Source organism: Vombatus ursinus, unplaced genomic scaffold (assembly GCF_900497805.2).
Source record: "Vombatus ursinus unplaced genomic scaffold, bare-nosed wombat genome assembly UNPS02014832.1, whole genome shotgun sequence".
Lineage (NCBI taxonomy): Eukaryota > Metazoa > Chordata > Mammalia > Diprotodontia > Vombatidae > Vombatus > Vombatus ursinus.
The window spans coordinates 74,193,783-74,214,203 of record NW_020954610.1 but is presented as its reverse complement, the minus strand read 5'-3'; the positions used below and the strand labels follow the sequence as shown (position 1 = coordinate 74,214,203).

At 37.3% G+C, this 20,421-nt stretch overlaps 1 protein-coding gene across 3 annotated transcripts in view; it reads right to left on the bottom strand.

Annotated features, from left to right (window-relative positions):
• Positions 1-20,421, bottom strand: part of LOC114025654 (protein prune homolog 2-like) — a 226,028-nt gene that overhangs the window by 76,784 nt on the left and 128,823 nt on the right. For all 3 annotated transcript variants that reach the window (XM_027839129.1, XM_027839130.1, XM_027839131.1), the window contains exon 5: positions 19,520-20,333. In XM_027839129.1, the coding sequence (XP_027694930.1) occupies positions 19,520-20,333 (814 nt within the window). The remainder of the gene's footprint in view (positions 1-19,519; positions 20,334-20,421) is intronic.

Here is a 20,421-nt window from a genome sequence, read left to right as displayed (position 1 = left end):
GCTCAGAAACACTGCCGACAACTCCATTCCTAAGTCTGGATAAGGTTGGAAGGGGATGGCAGTAGAGGATAGCTGATGGTGACTTCCATCTATTTTTGGCCTTCTTTATTATAATCCTGGAGTTGTTTTTGTTTTGTTTGTTTGGTTTTTTTTACAATATACAGGGTGAACAAGAAACATAGATTTAAATTTGGAAGAGACCTCAGAAATCATCTAAACCAGTCTCCTCATTTTACAGATGAAGAACCTGAGGCTCAAAAAGTGTGAGTGACTTGGGGAAGCCAGGATTTGAACCCTAATCCTCTGACCCCAAGGGCAGCTAGATGACATAGTGAATAAAGCCACTGGGTTTGGAATCAGTTCAAGTCTGGCCTCAGACACTTACTGGTTGTGTAACCCTGGACAAGTCACTTAACTCTGTTTGTCTCAGTTTCCTCATCTGTAAAATGAGCTGGAAAAGGAAATGGCAAACCACTAGAGTATCTTTGCCAAGAAAACTTCAAAATGAGGTCATGAAAAGTTGGACGCAACTGAGTCTTCTTGACTGCAGGCCTATGTTATAGATAAAGATATAGAAAATAGATATATCTATTTCAATATCTATTTTCTATATCTATATCTATATGGAAACTCCCTAGCTGCCTGGAAAATGTCAATTTTATATACACACACATATACATACATCTATATCTATCTATCTATCTGTACATATATATATATATATATACATACACTACCAATTCAGATAGAAAGCTACATCAATAACTTGAGAAAGCTAGATGGTTCAGTGGATAGAGTGTGGAACCAGGAGTCAGGAAGACTTGGGTTTGAAACCTGTCTCACACACTTACTAGCTATGTAAACCTAGGTAAATCACTTAACCTCTGTTTATCTCAGTTTCTTCATGTGTAAAATGGGGATAATAAGCTCCTACCTCCCTGCCTACCTTGTTGTGAGGATAAAAAGAGGTATTTGTAAAGCACTTTGCAAACCTTAAAGCATTATCTAAATGCTAGCTGTTATTGTTGTTGTTGTTACTTCATAGTCCAAATGATGAGATATACTCTTCCTCTCACTAGAAGGGGAGGACTATAGGTACAGAATGCTGCATATGCTAATCAGACATAGTTGTTGTGATTATTGGTCTGTTAATCAATAAGCATTTACTGGAGTCCTTATAAAGTTCCAGGCATTGTGCTATATAAAGGCAAGCTTGTGTTATAACTTATGAGGCTTCCAGCCCTGTCTCTACCACCATCATTGAGGAGAGAAATCCATGTGGAGAAGGGACCTACCTTCCTTGATACCACTAATACCAACCTCTGACTAACTACCACCAACTACATAATTGAAGCTCAAAAGCCCTGCGAGTGGTAGCACACACCAGACCACTCACTGGTCCTACTTCTATCCCATTCCCAAAGCCATCATCCTGGCATCTGTGGGTGCTTCATATCTTGTTTCTTCAGCCGGATGCTGAAGAACTGGAAAGTTCTTGCCAAAGTGCCTAGCACTGTCAAATGACTCAGCATTAGAAATGAATAGGATTTTCTCCATGAAAATGACATTAAGGGAGATCATTAACATCTGCTTTCCTGTTGAGGACCTTGGGACCTTTCCATCTGACTTGCATTTGAAAGCTCCTATGGGTATTGTCTCACTCATTAGAATGTGAGCTCCCAGAGAGCAGGGGTCATGTTGCTTTTCTATTTGTATCCTCAGGGACTTGGTGACACTTGGCAAAGGCTTAATTAATTTATTATTAATTATTAATTAATTTTTTTCCCATTCACTCATACTTACGTCTTTGAGAATTCAACCCATTGCTCTTTGTTCTGCTTTCTGGGGTCCAAAGGGAACAAGTTTAATCTCTCCTCCACATGACAGTCCCTCAAATGCTCAAAGACACCGATCATGCTCCTCCCTGCACCCTGGACCCAAGTCTTCTCTTTTCCAAACAAAGCATCCCCTAGTTCCATCAACTAATCCTCATATGACGCGGACTGAGGGTCCTTCAAAGTATTTGATATAGTCCTCTGGATATTCACCAGTTTGTCAGAGTCTTTCTAAAACTGTGGTACCCACAACTGAACAAAATAACACAGATGAGGTATGATGAGGGCAGAGTGCAGAGAGACTATCACCTTATTCTTAGAAGTTATGCCTTTCTTAATGCAGTACTATATTGTATTACCTTGATTTGGCTGCAAAATCAATTGGCTGACTCATATTAAGCTCAAAGTTCACTAAAACTCTCAAATCCTTTTCTGACAAACTGCCATCTAACTATGCCTCCTCCAACTTGTCCATATGAAGTTGATTTTTTTTACACCTCAGTGTAAGACTTTACATTTATCCTGATTGAATTTGCATATTATTAGATTGAGCCCAATGCTCTAGCCTGTCAAGATCTTTTTTGGATCCTGACTCTTTCAGGCAATGTTAGTTATTCCTCCAATGTTCATGTCATCTTCAAAGTTGATGGGAAAGCTATTATGCCTTTATTCAAGTACTGATAAAAATGTTACACAGAACAAGAGCAAGCACAGATCCCTGCTGTACTCCCACTGGAGACCTTCTGCCAAGTTAATATTGAACCATCAACAACTACTCTTTGCTACTGGTTTTATGGCCAGTTCTGAACCCATCTAATTGTATTATTTTCTAGTCTATAACTCTCCATCTTCTTCACAAAAACAGTTCTAAAATGCCCTGTTAAAGGTTTTAATAAAATCTGGGTGAATTCTATCTGCAGCCTCCCCCTCATCTACCAACTTATTGAAATGAGATTAGTCATGACCTATTCTTGAAACCATCCTGGTTCTTCGTGATCATTCTTACCTAAGAGGCAGCTAAGTTGTACGGTGAATATAACATTGGGCCTAGAGTGATAAAGACCTCAGTTCAAATCTAGCCACAGAATTTATTAGTTATATGGTCCTGGACAAATCATTTAACCTCTGCTTGCTTCAGTTTCCTCAAAAGTAAAATGGTCATAATAAGAGCTAATTCTTATTATATATAATATCATCATATACAGCAATATATAACATATATTATAATAACATACTTATAGAAATAATAAAATAATTAATAATAATTAATTATGATATTGGATATAAAATAATAAATAATATATTAGATATAACCTAACTCCCAAGTTTGTTGTGAGGAACAATGAGATACTATTTATAAAGTGCTTAGCATAGTGCTTGACACATAGATGGCACTTATTTAATGCTTATTTGCTTATTTTCTACCCTCTCTAGATATCCATGAACCATCTCTTTAGGTATTCTTTCTAAAATATTCCTAAGAACCGAAGTCAAGTTCACTTGTCTTGAAAACTGTTTTATTCACTATTTTGAAAATTGGGATGACATTTGCCCTCCCGCAATATTGGGATACTTCTCTCATTTTCCATAGTCTTTAAAATATTATTAACAGAGGTTCAGCAATTATGCTTGTCAGTTCTTTCACCACTCAAGGATATAGTTGATTTGATTTCACCAACGGCAACTAGGTCCTTTCTGCTTATCTCCTTTTGTCTTGGGTAACCATTCCCTGTTAGTCATTTTTGTTCTCTCTTTTCTGCCTAAAGGCCATTCTCTCCCTGGCAGAGAAAACAGAAGTAAAATAAAAACTAAGTATCTCTGCCTTCTCTCAGTCATCAATTACAGTCTATTCTACACACCCCAAGTAAAAGATCTAGTCTTTCTTTGACCACCACCGGTCTCTCCTAATACATCTTTTTAAAAACAAAAGGCTTTTTGGTGCTTGAGCATCCTTTGCCAGACTCAGCTCACTCTGAGCTTTAGCACACCTGATACTATTTGATAAAACTGTGCCGTGTTGTTATACAGGGGGTCCCAAAATCTCAGTGTAGTTTTAAGCTATTAAAGTTTAAAATTGTTGTTTTTAAATATCCTGTTTTTATCCTCTGTTACCTGACTTATTTTCATCTTTTGTACATTCTTTTTTTTTTAAGCTGGTGGGTGAATTCCCTGTTTATGTACATCAGTCTCTTCAGTCAAATCTCATTTTTTATCCTCATCAGATTTGTTTCGGTGTCTGTCTTAATAATTTCATTCTTAAATATCTTCTATCCCTCCCAGGCTGACTTTCCTTTTAGAATTTTAGTTCACAGGATTCTACCTATCCTTCCTCTGAATCCTTTAAATTTTGATTTCCCCAAACTTAATGTGCCTGTCAGACTGTACCCATATTTCATTTTCTTCTTCGTCACAAACTCTGGAAGGGAGGGCTCACCCACCCCTCCCCAGATTCTCATCATTTCTACTCCAGTAACTAGTTCTTCCCTATTATTAAAAACGTGATCCACAACAGACTTTCCCCTTATAGGTTCTTTTACTTTGGTTATGTTTTGTTTTGTTTGTTTTGGGGGTTTGTTTGGTTTTTTTTTGATGAGGCAATTGGTGTTAAGTGACTTGCCCAGGGTCACACAGCTAGGAAGTGTCAAGTGTCTGAATTCGGATTTGAACTCAGGTCCTCACAACTCAAGGGCCGGTGCTCTATCCACTACGCTACCTAGCTGCACCTGTTCTTTTACCTTTTGAAGAATGAAATTCTCACTGAGACAAATTAAAAAGTTATTAATGGATCTGGTTTTGGCAGAGAGCAAACACTGGCAGATGTCTGGATTACTGAAGCCTTCATCACTAATTATGACATTATTTCTCTGAGTCAAGCTCTTCATCTACTTTTTTCTCTATGTGATCTGCAGCATATTTCATTGAGAATAGTCATTTCTGTTTCTACCTTCGTTGACCTTTACCCAAAATGCTTGCCTTACAATGCTTCCTGCCTCTGGTTCCTTGATTTCCTTACAAAGATGTCTTCTAAATATGCAATGCTACCCTCCACCTCTTACTATACTGTGTCTTTTGAATATGATATACATATGCAGAGCCATATTCCAGTCATAGGTTCTATCCCAGCAAATCTCAGTTATACCTTGAGATCAAAGGACCTTTAGCTCCTCCTGCTTTCTATTCTTCTTTCACTCTAGCTACTTTCTATGCTGTCTAACTTGGATGACATTCCAAGGCAATGTTTTCTCTCCCTCATCTTTTTTTTTTTTTAGTTTATAGCCCTTTTAACTAGATTTTTAAAACTCCTGGCAAATACACTTTTACCATGCTTCATTAGGTATACTCCACCTTTGACTGGGAATCTCTTATCTCTATGTTTTAAGCCTTGGTTCAGAAATCCATTCTTAGACATATCTTTTAAGTCAATCATTCACTTTCTAAATCAATTGTTGTCTTTGTCCTTTGCCTTCAATGACTAACAGTGGAGAAAACCCAACTTGTGGCCCTATGGCTTTCATTTTCTTCATAAAGACTTGATAATTATTAGTAATACTTTTTAAGCTTCTTCTGGCAACATCATTTGTGCCCACATGAATCACCAGAAGTAGGGTCTAGTCATCTGTTTTCACAAGCTTTGGTAGGTTTTCTGTTATGTCTTGGACACATGTCCCAGGAAGACAATCGCCCTATTTCTCTTTGTTTTCAGGTTGACAAATAGCTACTTCAGGACCCCCTAAGCAGGGAATCACCAACCACTATGTCCTCTCACCTGAAAGCATTGATGGATCACAATATCATTCTTTGCATGACACACAGCAGCTTCCTCCTCAAAATACCCTGCTTCATTCACTGAAGGAAGTGTCTCAAATCTGTTCTAAGCTCTAAGAATATAGCTATCTTCTTCCTTTCCTTTCACCTCTGTGGAATGCTCTTCCACTCTGCAACATCTCAACAAAGGTCAAAGTCTCCCTTTCTCTGCCTGAGATGCTTCCCTTTGTTCCCACTGATGCCATGTTTCTGTTTCCTTTCATAATACTTTATTGTCACTAATCTCTTCTAAGAGAGAGATGATCAGTCTACACTCAGAACACAAATAGCACTCACCCAACTGTATCAGAAAGATAGATTCCATACTTGATGTAAGTCACTATACAATTTCTTGTTGGATTCTATTGTATTCTATTCTCCATACAGACTGATATTTTAAGCCTTAAAAAACTCATACTTGTGACTATTTATACTTCAACCTTAAACATTTATTTAAAACTCTTTTAGCTGATTATCACCTCTGAATAATTTGACACCTACTTTACTATCTTTCCTTAGTATCACCACCGCAGTCATACCTTGCATCCTTTTCATCTTGCACCAGTATCCTATCTGTTTCACTCACAGATTTGCTTCTCACCCAAGTATCCATAATATCAATTTGCTTTACCTTCTAATTGCTCCACTTATTTTTTTCCTACCAACTTGCCTCATCATGCCTATTTCCTCCTCATTTTCCTTCCTGAGTCTACCTCTTTAGGTTTTAATCCCTAATTATTCTTGATCATCTTTAATCATTTTTAGATCTTCCTTAAGGGTCCTACCAGGTCCTAATCTTCTTTCAACCCAAAGAAGAATTTGGGCCAGTATCTTGACCTGAAGACTGATCTCCATCCAATTTTCCTTCATTTCTTCCAAATGTCTCCTCCCCAAATTCAACCTATGGCTCACTTTACTGCTCTAAACCCCTCCAAATCAGGTAGAGAAAAAAAATTCCTTTTTTTCTTAATTGGCTCTATATTCTTACTCCTTTATTTCTTTTCTTACAGAAGCTGAAAGTAAAAGGACTTTTCCACAAAGGTGTCATGAGACATTTTGATAAAATACTTTGCCAAAATCCAGATATTATATTCCATAGCATCGACCATATCTAAAAGTTTAATAACCATTATTAATCCATAAGGTTTTGTTTTACTATTACCAGTGACATACAGTTCCAATGCTAAGAATAAATTAAAAGTACACATGACTAAACACCAACAACACTTCTACATAGCAATGAAAAAAAAAAGCCAAAGAAGAAATAATAGAAAGGAAAGTTCCATTCAAAATAATTATAAAATTCAGTAAATATTTAGGAATTAATACACCAAGGTACACTTAAGACTTGTACATACAGGATAAATTGGAGGTAATCAGCAGAGGGAAGACATAGCATTTAGAGGATAAGGAAAGCCTTCCTGTAGATAATGGGATTTTAGTTGGGACTTGAAGGGAAGCCAAAGAGATGGGGGAAGGGGGAGGAATTCCAGGCATGGGGGATAGTCAGTGAAAATACATGAAAGAGCTGCAGGGTCCTGAGTAAGGAAGAGAAAGGAGGATATTATCACAAAGTGCAAGGTAGGGGAAAAAATATGTCATCATAAAAACTGTCTGAGTAAGGGGAGACTGGACAGGGTGTAGGGAGACATGTTGTGAAGGACTTTGAATATCAAACAGAGGAGCTTAATTTGATCCTAGAGGTAACAGGGAGCCACTGAAGTTTACTGAGTAGGGGTAGGGGAGGGGTGATATGGTCAGTTCCATACTTTAAGAGGATCACTGTGACAGCTGAGTGGAGGATGGACCCATAGCAGGGAGAGACTTGAGGAATAAAAACCAATTGTCAGGCTACTGTGATAGTCCAGCTATGAGGTAATGAGAGCCTGCATCAGGATGGTATCAAAGGAGAGAAGGTGATATGTCTTAAAGGTGTTATAGAAATTGACAGCACTTGAAATCAGATGAGTTATGGGTGGTGAGAGACAGTAAGGTGCCAAGGAAGAAACTTGAGTTGCAAGCCTGGGTGCCTGGGTGACTGGGTGATTGGAAGGACAATGGTGCCCTCAATAGTAACAGGGGACTTTGCAAAAGGGTAAAGTTTTAGGGGAAAGGTAATGAGTTCAGTTTTGGACATATTGAGATTAAGATGACTATGGGACATGCAGTTTCAAGATGTCTGATAGGCAGTTGGAGATTTAAATCTGGAGGTTAGGGTTGGACAAGTAAATTTGAGAATCATTGGGATAGAGATGATAATTAAGTCCATGGGAGCTATGAGATTCCTAAGTGAAATAGTGTAAAAGGAGAAAAGAAGAGGGTCCAGGAGAGAGCCCTGGGAATACCCTCTGTTAGTAGGCATGGCCTAGACAAAAATCTAGCAAGGGAGACTAAGAAGTAATGGTGAGATAGCTAGAAAGAGAACCAGTATGCAGTAGTGCCATGAAAACATAGAGATAAAAGATATAGAGGAGAAGAGGGTGATCAACGCTGTCAACAGCTATGGAGTCCAAGAAGGATGAAGAATGAAAAAAGACCATTAGATTTAGTGGTTAAGAGCTCACTGGCAACTTTGGAGAGAGCATTTTGGTTGAATGATGAGGTTGGAATCAAGACTGTAGAGAGATAAGAAAAGAACAAAAGAAAAGGAAGTGGAGGGACCACTTTATGAACAGCCTTTTAGGGGAGGTTAGTCACAAAAGGACTTAGGACAATTGCAGGAAGAGATGAATGGATCAAGTGAGAGTTTTTTTCTGACAATAGAAGAGACATGGGCATGTTCTTAGATAGTAGGGAAGCAGCCAGTAGACAATGAGATACTGAAGATAAACGAGAGAGTAGGGATACAGAGGGGGCAATCTGATGAAGGAACTATGGAATAGGATCACTTGTACAGGGAGGGGAGTTTGTCTTGACAAGGAGGTGAGCCACATCTTCATGTGAGACAGAGCAAAGACAGAGGTAGTGAAAGAAAGCATGGGTGATGTGAGAAGAGGAGGAGGGGGAGAGGAGGAGAGAGAAGAGGGGAGAAGATACAATTACAATATTGCTTAAATAAATTAAAAATGTCTAACTGGAGGGATGTTCAGTGGTTATGGCTGAGCTATACATATCAATATAATAAAAATGATGATAATAGCTAAATTAGACTACAGGTTGAGCACTATCCCAATCAAATTATCAAAGTAATATTTCTAGTACTTGACTAAATAATGACAAAATTCATTTGAAGGAATAAGTTACAGAATATCAAGTAAAAGAATGAAAAAAGTAGGAGTGAAGGAAGAATTGTACTTTCATTCTTCAAATTATACTATGAAGCATCATCATAAAAACTATCTAATTCTGATTAAAAATAGAAAACTAGATTATTGGAAGTGCTAAGATAGGAAAGATCAAAAACCATTTAAATCAATAGTACAGTGTTTATAATAAATCACAAAATATAAATTATGTTGATAATTACTTCCTCTTTGACACTAACTGCCGGGAAAATTAGAAAGCAGTTTGGCACAAGTTAATATTAAATGAAAATCTTACATAACATAACACAATAAGATCAAAATAGATATGAGAAAAGAATATTAATGATCACATCATAAAAAATTATAAGAGAACCAAATCAGGTACTTTTCACAGCTATGGTGAAGGGAATAATTCTTAACCAGCAAGGGATAGAGGGGATCACAAAAAATAAAATAGATAATTTTGATTACATGAAATCGAAGAGCTTTTGCATTAGCAAAACCAATGCAACTAGCATAAGAAGAGAGGTATGTGATTTGGGGAAAATCTTTGTATCAAATATCTCTCGTAAGGATCTGATATCCAAGACATTTCATAGACTAAAACAAATATTTAAGATTAACTGCAAATCACCAGTGGATAAATGATCAAAAGATAGGAGCAATTTTCAAAGAAGAAATTACAAATTAATAACAATAAATGTAAAAACAACTCAGAAGTTTCATCTTATACTCAGCAAATTAGCAAAGATGACAAAAGATGGAGTTAGTCAATATTATAGAAAGATAAAAACACTAATATAGCATTGGTGCAGCAGTGAATTGGTCTACTCATTCTGGGAAGTAATTTGGAATTATGCTAAGAAAGAGTCCATACACTTTTATCCAGAAATTCCACTTTTAGGCATACATGCAAGATCATCAAATATGGGGGAAGATGGGTAACTCCTACATACACAAAAATATTTGTAGCAGCATTTTTTGTAGTAACAAAAAAGAAAAATGGAAACAAAGCAGATGCCTCTTACTTGAAGAATGTAAACAAGTTGTCATACATGAATATAATGGAATATTATTATACTATAAGAAACAATGACTATGAGGATAAGAGAATTATGGGAAGACGTATGAACTAATGAGAAGTGACCTAAGTAGAACCAAACAATATACATAATTATTTTAACAAGTTGAATGGAAAGAATTAAATAAACCTCAAAACTGAACAGTGTGTAATTATAATGACCATACTTAACCCTGAATAAAACATATAAGACTGTATTTCCCAACATTCTTTGAAGAGGTGAATGATTATTGGTTTGAAGCCCTGAATATACTATTGAACTCAGGTTTGTTCAGTAGTTTTGCTGAATTGCCTTTTTTTCCTTTCTTTATTTCTTTTCGTTTGTTTGTTAAAAGGGATGGCTTTCTGGATAGGAGAAGGAAGAAGGCTGTTTTGGAAAATAAAGGTTATTCAAAAACAAGATATCAATTAAAATTTAAAAAAAATAAACATATTTTACATAATCCCAAGTTAAATTCTTTTCTTTTCCTTTTGCTTAACTGTGTGCATTTTAATCTAAATATGTTTTATTGAAGTTTTTTTCTTTTTACATCTCTAAATATCCCTCCCTCTCCCAAACTGTATGAGTGATCTCTTCTTTACTAAAAGAAAAAAAAATTGAAGAGGAAGAAATTTTGGAAAAGCTCTTTGAAACTAAGCAATACATCAAAAAGTCTGAAATATTAAAATAATCCACACTTACGTCCTCCATGTGTGCAAAGAAGTATGGGAAAATTTTGTCTCATATCTCTTCTTTGGGACAAAGCTTGGCTTTTATAATTTTATAATGTTCAATTTCAATGGCTTAGGTATTGTTCTTTCCATTTATATTTTTTGCAAAAATTGTGTGTGTTGTTTCCGTGTTCCTGCTATCTTTACTTTCCATTGGTTAATAAGGGAAATTGTGGGAAGATGGCAGCAATTTAGGACCTAGAGGAACCCACATCTCTCACAAATACCCTGGGGCAATTCTAAAAGTACACTGGAAGGAATAATGATAAAGAAAACTAAAGAGAAACAGCTGCAAGTTCCTTTATCTTGTGGAAGACTGCAAAAAAGAGACCACTAGAATCTTCCAGAATACATGAGCAGAAACAAGTCAGAAAAGTGGAAGGCAAAGCACATAAACAGCCAGCTCCCACAACAAGAGATAAGAACAAGACCAGCACCCAGTGCAGCCCAAGCAAAAGCTGCTGCAGGAGAGAGGACCAGACCACCTCATAGGCCGCCAGTCCCCAACTCAACATTCAGGCAGCTGTGCCCAACTCAGAGTGTGGGCAGCCCATCCTGAACCACAGCAGCAGAAAAGTCCAGACTAGTGCCCAGACAGCTCAGCTTACAGGCAGCCTGTACCTGAGCCAAAGTAGAATCTGCAGTAGGAGAAATAGCTAGAATAGGATGGGGAAGCAAAATACCTGGGGTCTTACAGGAGCCTGCAACCAGTTCATCCTATAAATGTAATCTCTAGGTCAAAGACTATGGACATTTTCATTATTTTTAATAACTCCAAATTGCTTTGCAGAACATTGGTATCAATTCACAGTCTACCAACAAAGCATTAGTGTGCCTTTCTTTCTCCAGCCTCTCCAACACTGACTACTCCCATCTTTTGTCATGTTTACCAATTTGCTAAATTTGAAATAAAAAAGACTTGTTTTAATTTTTCTTATTATTAGCAATTTGGAGGATTCTTTCATTTTTATTGTTAATATTTTACAATTCTTCAAAGATAGATTTTCACTGGAGGTATAATAATTTCCTGAAATTGTAGCATTTTAAATTTATTTCACACTAGAATAAGTTTTAAAAATAAAGTTGATAAAAGAGATTCAAAGATTACAAACTTATGCCAAAGATCACATCCCAAAGAAATTCTGTTTTTCTAACTTCAAATGTATTGTTTGTTTTTCCTGAGACTACCGTAATATATTAGAAATGTCTATTCATGATGGATGAAGTATTTAGGCCTCTAATCTCCATGTCTGGAATTGGTTGGAAGTACTACATAAATTTTATCATCCAGGAGATATATTAATAGAAAAGGAAATAAATGAGTTCTTTACTGATACCCATGAAATGTGAAAAGATCTAATGGAAGGCATCTTCTTCACCTCCATGTTGGATAAATGGAAGAATATGGAAAAAGTTGCACATGATGAGAAAGCATGGATGGGTTGTGATCTTCATCATTGGAAAACATGCAAACATTGATGAAATCACACATTCATTAAAGTACTAAACGTTTTTGAGAGAAGCAACCAAATTATTTTCTTACTTGTAAAGTTAGTGGCTAACGAGATTGAAAGTGCCTGCTATTATCAAAAAGTCATGGTCAAAGGATATACAATGATGGGTTCTTAATGTCACATATGGCCTGGAGGGTGGAGAGAGATGGCAGGAAGCTCTGGGCTCAATTTAGTATTAAGAAGAGCAATTTGTGTGTATATGTGTGTGTTTTAAGCTTATTATGCCTCTACACCAGAATCATGGGGAAAACCTCCCAAACAAAGTTTAGATATAGCTCATTTCTAGGTTCCCTCCAAAAGAGATTAACAAGACTCATTTTGGAAATTTTACTTCAGGTACAAAATAGTAGACGTCAGGAATAAAACAGCTATTTATTTCCTTCACCACTAGAGAAATGTTATAAACACAAAAGACCAATAAGCATATATTGACAAATATTTAAAACATGAACTGTAAGTCATCACCTCTTTTGTACTCTTCTAAAAGGCAAAGAAGACTTGGAAAAGTTGTGGGACTGCTGAACAAATTCCATTCAAGGCAAGGAAACATTCTCTACTAATACAGATTGACATCTTCTCTCCAACTGAGAGTGGCCTGGGTCTCTGAGAGGGTAAGTGACTTATTCAGGGTCACACTTCCAGGATGTGTGCTTTTCTGGAGTCCAAGGCTGGCTCTCTATTCACTATACCATGATGCCTCTCTATTTAATAATCTTGTTATCTTATCATCTTGTTCAAAGATAAGAATATCAGGAAAATATCTTTTAATCATTGAATTGACCATAGGAAAAGCCTGGACTTCTACAGAGAACAGATAAAGCAGTCTTGGCAGGTGATCTGGAGGTGACTTAAAGTGACAGCATATGAAGAAGCAGCCACATGAAACTTCAAAGTGGGCAGACCAATATATTATAGCCAACTAATAGCATATGTTCTATAACATAGAATACTTCCCTAAAGTTAGCTTGGCAAATAAATTTTCCACCCATCTTCAACTGACCCATCCTGTGGAAACCCGGCCGACTGATAGACCAATTCCCATCTCTTTCTCTTTTACGTGACACTATGTGAATCAGTGCCATATATTTTGCCAATTATATTTTCTAGCATAAAATGTTCCTAGTATGGTACTTAAACATAAACAAACATGATGGAAAGAGGTTCCTTGTATGAGGCAACTGAATTGCGTCAACTTTTGTATGCAGCTCTCCCAGGTTGCTTCATTATATCACATATTTTATTTCCACAAATTGGTGATCTCTTTGATGGGTGCAGATAACCATCCACATATACCTTTCCAACTAGATCTCTTCTAACTCTAGAACTATGATTTTGCCCTTTTATTCTCTCCACCTCACACTCAAATGTGTGATTATAAAGTTGTGGCCTGCTATAGAACATCATTCACAGAATGTACCCTGCTCATGACTTCACCAAAGATGTCCCCCTATCACACTCCTAAATACTCAGAAAAACCTAAAGTAAATGCTTAAGGACTTTTGATCTTTTCCCTATCTATATTGACAGAGTTGTCTGCCCATATACAGCTGCTTCATGTGGTCTCCTCAGCCTGGAAAATCACTTTACCCCTATGGCCCCTTCTTTTCATTGGTCAGTTCTTCCTGGAACCTCCATTTTAAGGAAAGAGTTCAGACCAGCCATAGTCCATTCCATTCCTCTCTAGGCTCTGTTCCTGAGTCTCTGGACTTCTTTCTCTGCCATGACCCCTTAAGAACCTTTCCTATATCCTACCCCTTTTCAGTTTGCTTTTGTGGGTTATCTTCACCTATTACAATGTAAGCTCCTTAAAGGTAAGGACTATCTTTATTTTTGCTTGCATTTGTATTCCCAGTACTTAGGACAGTGTCTGGCACATAGTAAATACTTAACAAATGTGTACTGACTTAATAAATACTTGCTGACATACCACATGCAATAGAGCTTGATACTGTAATGGTATTGGCTCTCATTAATTTGCCTTTTCCTACTGTCATTGCAACCATGCATGAGGCATCAATGTAGCTCTGTAATTAATGTAGTAGTCTTCAAGGAAAGGAGCTAAAAACTCTAAGACTGTTGCATTTTACTATATCACTATAGAACCTTAATCTTTTTTGCACCTTGGAGTTTTCTTTGATAAAATGGAAACAGTAGAACATCCTATTATATAGAACAGCTATGAAGAGTTACTCTAAATAGGTGTCATTCAAATATACACTTATTAAGTACCTATTTGTCCCTGTGCTATAGGATTATTATTACAAATAACCCCTTTGCATGCTTAATAATCAATATTTTATCTCCTTGAGGTAAGGATTCTCAAAAGTATACTCCCTACAACACCAAAATGCCTTGAGTTTGACTGCGTGCCTTGGATTGCATGGAACTTACACTTGCTATTATATGCACATGCATGAGTTTCCCTAACCTCTCAGGTTATGCTGTGACTCCTTATAAAAAAGAATAATACTGTTACATGAGCAAAAAAAAAAATTGAAAATCACTGCTTCAACACAACATGTCAGTTGACAAAATTAAACTTTAACAACTAACAAAGTCAAAGCTGGTATCACATCCCAGACTTCCAGATTGAGTTCAGTGCAAAGTCAAGACCCTGAAGGGCAAAACAGTAAAGAACCATGGTTAGGGAGGGACAGTTTTGCCACAGATGCTTGACCTTTGGGACGCATGCCCACAGCACCTAATTTAGGATCTACATACATACATACACAAACAGGTAGATTTGTTGTTCAGTTGTTTCTGACTCTTCATGACCCCGTTATGAGGTTTTCTTGGCAAAGATACTAGAATGGTTTGCCATTTCCTTCTCCAGTGGACTATGGCAAATAGAGATTAAGGGACTTGCCCATGGTCACACAACTAGTAAATATCTGAAGCCAGATTTGAACTCTGTTTTTCCTGACTCCAGGCCCAGTGCTCTAACTACTGAGCCATCTAGCTGCCTCTGAAACATTTATATACACACATACATATATAATACATTTGTGTATATATGCAACTAATGTATATACATGTAAGCATGTATATGCACATATGTTGAATTGAATGGAAAATTAATTCTAAAAATCAGATCGAGTGTTCATATGGGAAGATTTTCCTCCATAGTTCCCCATCTTTTAAGTAAGGGAGAAACTGAGAAGAATTCTGTGTAATGGATTTATGGAATCCACAGAGCAGAGAGCCTCAGCATAATGACTCTTGAAACATGGCCATAAATAACTATCTCTACAAGTTCCGAGGAATTATAAGCTTGAAACTTAGAGGGCCTCATGAAAAATGCAGGAAGAGCTAATGGCATATTATATGTGTCACTCACAGAAATAAAAGGACTTTTTGTAGGGCCTGTCATATGGGAAAATAAGCCAAGAATGATTAATGTAAAAAGAAAGAATGCACAAAGATCTGGCTAGGACAGGAAGGTCTAGAATAACATCTTTCTCTGGTTTGATGCTGGAAATATGCCAGCAGTAAAATTCACTGAGCCTTAAGGTCATGTAATTTTTTTTTTTAAATACAGAATCACTCATCTTACTTAATCATGAAATAGGATACAGAAGCAGATAGCAAATTTAAGGGTCATCTTAATTCTAAATATTTTATCCCAAAGCTTCCCCCAACACAGTTTCTTATCACAGTGAGCATTTTCCCAAAAGATCACAGAATTGGAGTTTTATGAGGCCACAGGGCAACTCTTTTCCTCCTACCAAAACTCAGCAAGACAAAGAATTAAAAGCTTTTCCAGCTACATGTGCTTTCATTGGAATCCTCTGGTCCTTGTCTGTCCTTTCCCCCCAGGACTAGAGACTCCAATATATATTTATGTATGTTTTCACAAATACTTTTTATCATTCAAGTGGCAATTTTAAAAAATTCTAGGCAACATAGTATCCAGTGTACTGTTTACCCAATTTCCCCTTCTTGATGATGGATTGTTCTCCTTTAAAAAAGTCTCACTTCAAGAAATGATGAATTGACAAATTACTTTCACTTTTTATGTGATCTAGTGGGAAAACCAAAGCTACTACTTCTGTCTCTGTCCCTCTCTGGCTATTTGCATGTGCTGAGGTCCGCCATAAATGTGGGGTAGGGGTAGAAACTTACAGATTTTCATAGCAATGGCATGTTCCATTGGGACAGTAAGGAGAGAATACAGCTAAGAGAAGGGTGATAGAAAAGAGGGGAGAATGTGTTGTTTTCTAAGATAAAAATTTGAAAATCTAGACCGTTGCTTTCCAAAATATTTTTTGGGGAAAATCTAATGTTAGATTTTGGACTCTCAGGTTTTATTACATATGTTTACATATGTTATACAAATCCCCTATCTCTCCATATGCTCTTGCTCATATTATATCCTTGCTCAGAAGTCTCTCCTTTCTGCCATTCCAAATGCCACCCATCTTTCCATACCCATTTAAATCCCACCCCTTTTGTAAAGTCTTCCTGAACTACTTCAGGCCATTGTAGTCTCTCCCTCTTTTTAACTCCTAAAGCACTTACTATCTGTACCAATTATTTGGCAATCAACCATGGACTACCTTGTGATACGTCTTCTCCTTTCTTAAATTAGATGGTAAGCTCCTTGAAGACAGAGATCCTGTTTTATAAATTTTAATATCATTCGCCATCAAGTATAATTCTTCATTTAAAGTAGGAACTTGGTAAATATGTTTTGAATTGCTTAAGCATGCACTTCAGTACTTTTGTGTCTGATATAAAAGTTTTATTCCTCTCCACTTTGGTTAAAGTTTCCTAATAGCAATATCTTGGTATGGGCACTTATAATTAAAAGAAAAAAATAAATTAACAATTAAAGCGTCAGTGCCATTTTTAACAGTGTCATCTGTTGGATTTCAGGGGCAGGTGATCATGTGAACAGGAGCTCAAACAATTGCTCATTCAACTAAAAACTGCCTTGTTTCCAAGAAAGATGGTATTACCCTGCCAGCAAGGCTGCTGGGCTCCATCTGCTGCTACCTGTATAGTAAAGGAGAGATTGAGGATGTCCAAGGAACAGAATAGCTTAACAGGAGGCAAGAAAGGTCAGGATGACAATGAAAATGCCTGGAACAGAGAAGGCACTGACATGTTGGTGAGCTTGTAAGGGCTGTACCCTTAACTCATTAAGGCAGATTCCTTAGCTTCAGTACATGAATGTTTTTTTTACTTTTTTTCCTCTCAGTTGTTCAGCCAATTCTCTCCCAAATGAGGAAAGAATGCTCTCCCTCCCAGGAGAGGAATTTGCTCATTCCACATTTTAAATCTACTCAGACTATTCTCCTCAATCCTCAGTTAGGCGCTTAGGGTGGTACATTACTACCAAGGAATGATTTAAGCACTGGGAGAGAATTTGGCTGGAAAATAAGAACTCCCCTATTCCTTTTATAAGGAGCAAAATTTAAATGAATCCTACAAGGATGCTTAATAGATTACGATGATGTCTACTTCTAGATGAAAATACTGGGTGTTACTAATAATCAAATTGCATGCACCTCACAGAATTTTAATGTAAGAGGAATGGGTAGTTATTTAGACTACTTTGGTCCAGCCTATGAACTGTTGGGGAATTGGCAACTATGGGCCCAGTTGGCCTCATAGCATTGCCTCATAGCAATGCACAACTTAGGAGATTGGCTCCCTGTTCTCCCAGGACTAGAGGAGAAGCATCAGGATCTTTCCCCATGTGGCTATTCACGTACTAAATGGCCCTCAGATAGTAGAACAGTGTTTCAGTGAGCAGATTTGAGAGCAATGACAGTTTAGGATGGTATTATGAGGGTGTGAAGAGAATTGGTTTATCTGTGTAAGCTACAAATCAGTGTACATTTCTGAGTATATGAGTAGAGTGGAGACTTAGTATGCATGTCTTAAGTTAACATGCCTAAGCATAGAACTTTAGTACTATTAAATCTCACCTTAAGAGATTCGACCAATTATTCTAGCCTATTGAAATAAATTTGGATCCTGACTCTGTCGTCTAACATAACACTCTCAAATTCTTCTCCTCTATATATTTGACAATAATAATCATTAATGGGTATCATGCTTTAAATTTTGCAGAGTTTTCATATAGCAACTTATTTGCTCCTCCCAACACCTCTATGAGACAGGTGTGATTATTATCCCCATTTTATAATGGAAGAAGTTGAGCCTGCCAGAAGTTAAATGACTCTAGTAAGAGTCTGATGCAGCGTCTGAACTGTCCTTGACTCCAAGGTCAGTGCTTTATCCACTAGGGTCACCTGGCTGCCTGTATAAGCGTGTTTGCTATGAGTTTATTCAATTCACTGTTGGAAATTTTGACTAGAACAAAGCCAAGGACACATCCCCAGGACACATCACTAAAAGCCTCCCTCCAGTTGGACACTAATCCAAAAATCGTCTCTCTTTGTGTTATGCCAGTCTATCAGTTCCAAATCCACACAACTGCACTATTGTCCAATCCCACACCTCTCCATCTTGTCTTCAAATAGAGCAAGAAATACATCAGAGGCCTTGCTGAAATGTAGGAATACTATTTCTATGGCATCCCCTCACCTATTAGTCTAATAGCCGTGGAAATGGAAATAAGGTGAGTCTGGTATTACTTGTTGGTGGTGCAGTAGAGCAAATGCTAGACCTGGAGTTAGAAAAAGTCCTGAGTTTAAATCTGACTTTAGACATTTACTAGTTGTATGACCTTTGACAAGTCACTTAACTTCCATTGCCTCAGTTTCCTCAACTGTAAAATGGGAATAATAATGTCATCTACCTGACAGAGTTGCCGTGATGATAAAATGAGATAATATTAGTAAAACACTTAGCACAGCACACATGGTAGGTGGGTGCTATATAAATGCTAAGTATTATTATTATTATTAAACAAGTACTATTAATAAACAGGCATCATTACTAAACAAATAATAATTATTACTAATAAACAAGTATTATAGTTATTGTTGCTTCCTTTTTCAAGTGACCACAAGCTCTCTCATTAATAATACATTTAAAATTTTTGACAAATGAACATCAAATTCACTGGCATATAATTGAAAAGGCTCTACCTCTTCTTTTCTAAAATCAATATATTCCCAGATTTTTAAAATGTTAATAAAGGGGCAGCTAGGTGGAGCAGTGATTAAAGCACTGGCACCTGAAGTCAGGAGGACCTGAGTTCAAATCTGGCCTCAGAACAAATACTTGACACTTACTAGCTGTGTGACCCCGGGCAAGTCACTTAACCCCAATTGCCTAAAAAAAAAATGTTAATAGATAAATTCCCAGGGTTGGGGAAGATAGAGTGGGTGGGATGTAATATACATTTTCTCTTACCCTCTTGGGCTTGGTTCTGTTGGTTCAGAGTCAAGAAACTCTGTCTCCTCCTCCATTTCCTTTTCTGGGGCCATGCTACCTTCAGGAATCTGTGGTGAAAGCATTTCCCATTCATTGTCATGGGCAACCACCTTTAGCAAAAGAGCATCTCTGTCTGCCTCGCTTGTGGTCTTATTCTTATTCTTCCTTGCCAGGCCACCCTGGCAAGAGGACTTCTCCATTCTTGAAGATTCAAGAGGACTACTGTTTCTTGTCTCGGCACAGACTTCAGTCTGTTCAGCTTCTCTCAGTCTCTGATCTGCAGCCGTGACAGAATGTCCAGACCCCAAGGCCACTCTTTCTGTTTGTCTGAAACTCTCTTCAGGTGATGCATTGTAAACCTCATTTTGGCCTAAGACCATCCAACTTGGGTCTTGCCCAGGGCTTTCGAGAGCTCTCCTTTCATCTTCCAGTTTCAGAGGCACAATGTAAGAACCATTCTCTATTAAAGATCCCACTGCAGACTGGCCTTCCCTTTCATTTATTGCAACTGACTGTAATATATCCTGGGAGGATGCTGAAAACTCTCCTGGAAGCTCCATTTGTTCTGACCCAACAGTGACTTCTTGTAATTGGGATTTACTTTCCCTTGGCTCAAGGGCAACCTTCCTTTCAGAGAAATTTTCTTCATGGTCAACAAGAATATAATCCATTTGTAGTGCACTTGGGTCCTCATTCATCTCCATACATGTGTCTTCCTTGTTTCCCATTCTTAGCTCAGGATCCTTGCTAGAAACAAATTCTACTTCAAAGTCTAATGGGTTTTGGATAACACCTATATTTGAATAAGGAAGAGGGAGGTAGGGGAAAGGAGCAAAGACATTTTGGTTAGATGCATTATGTACCTTTCCTATTTCAAAAGA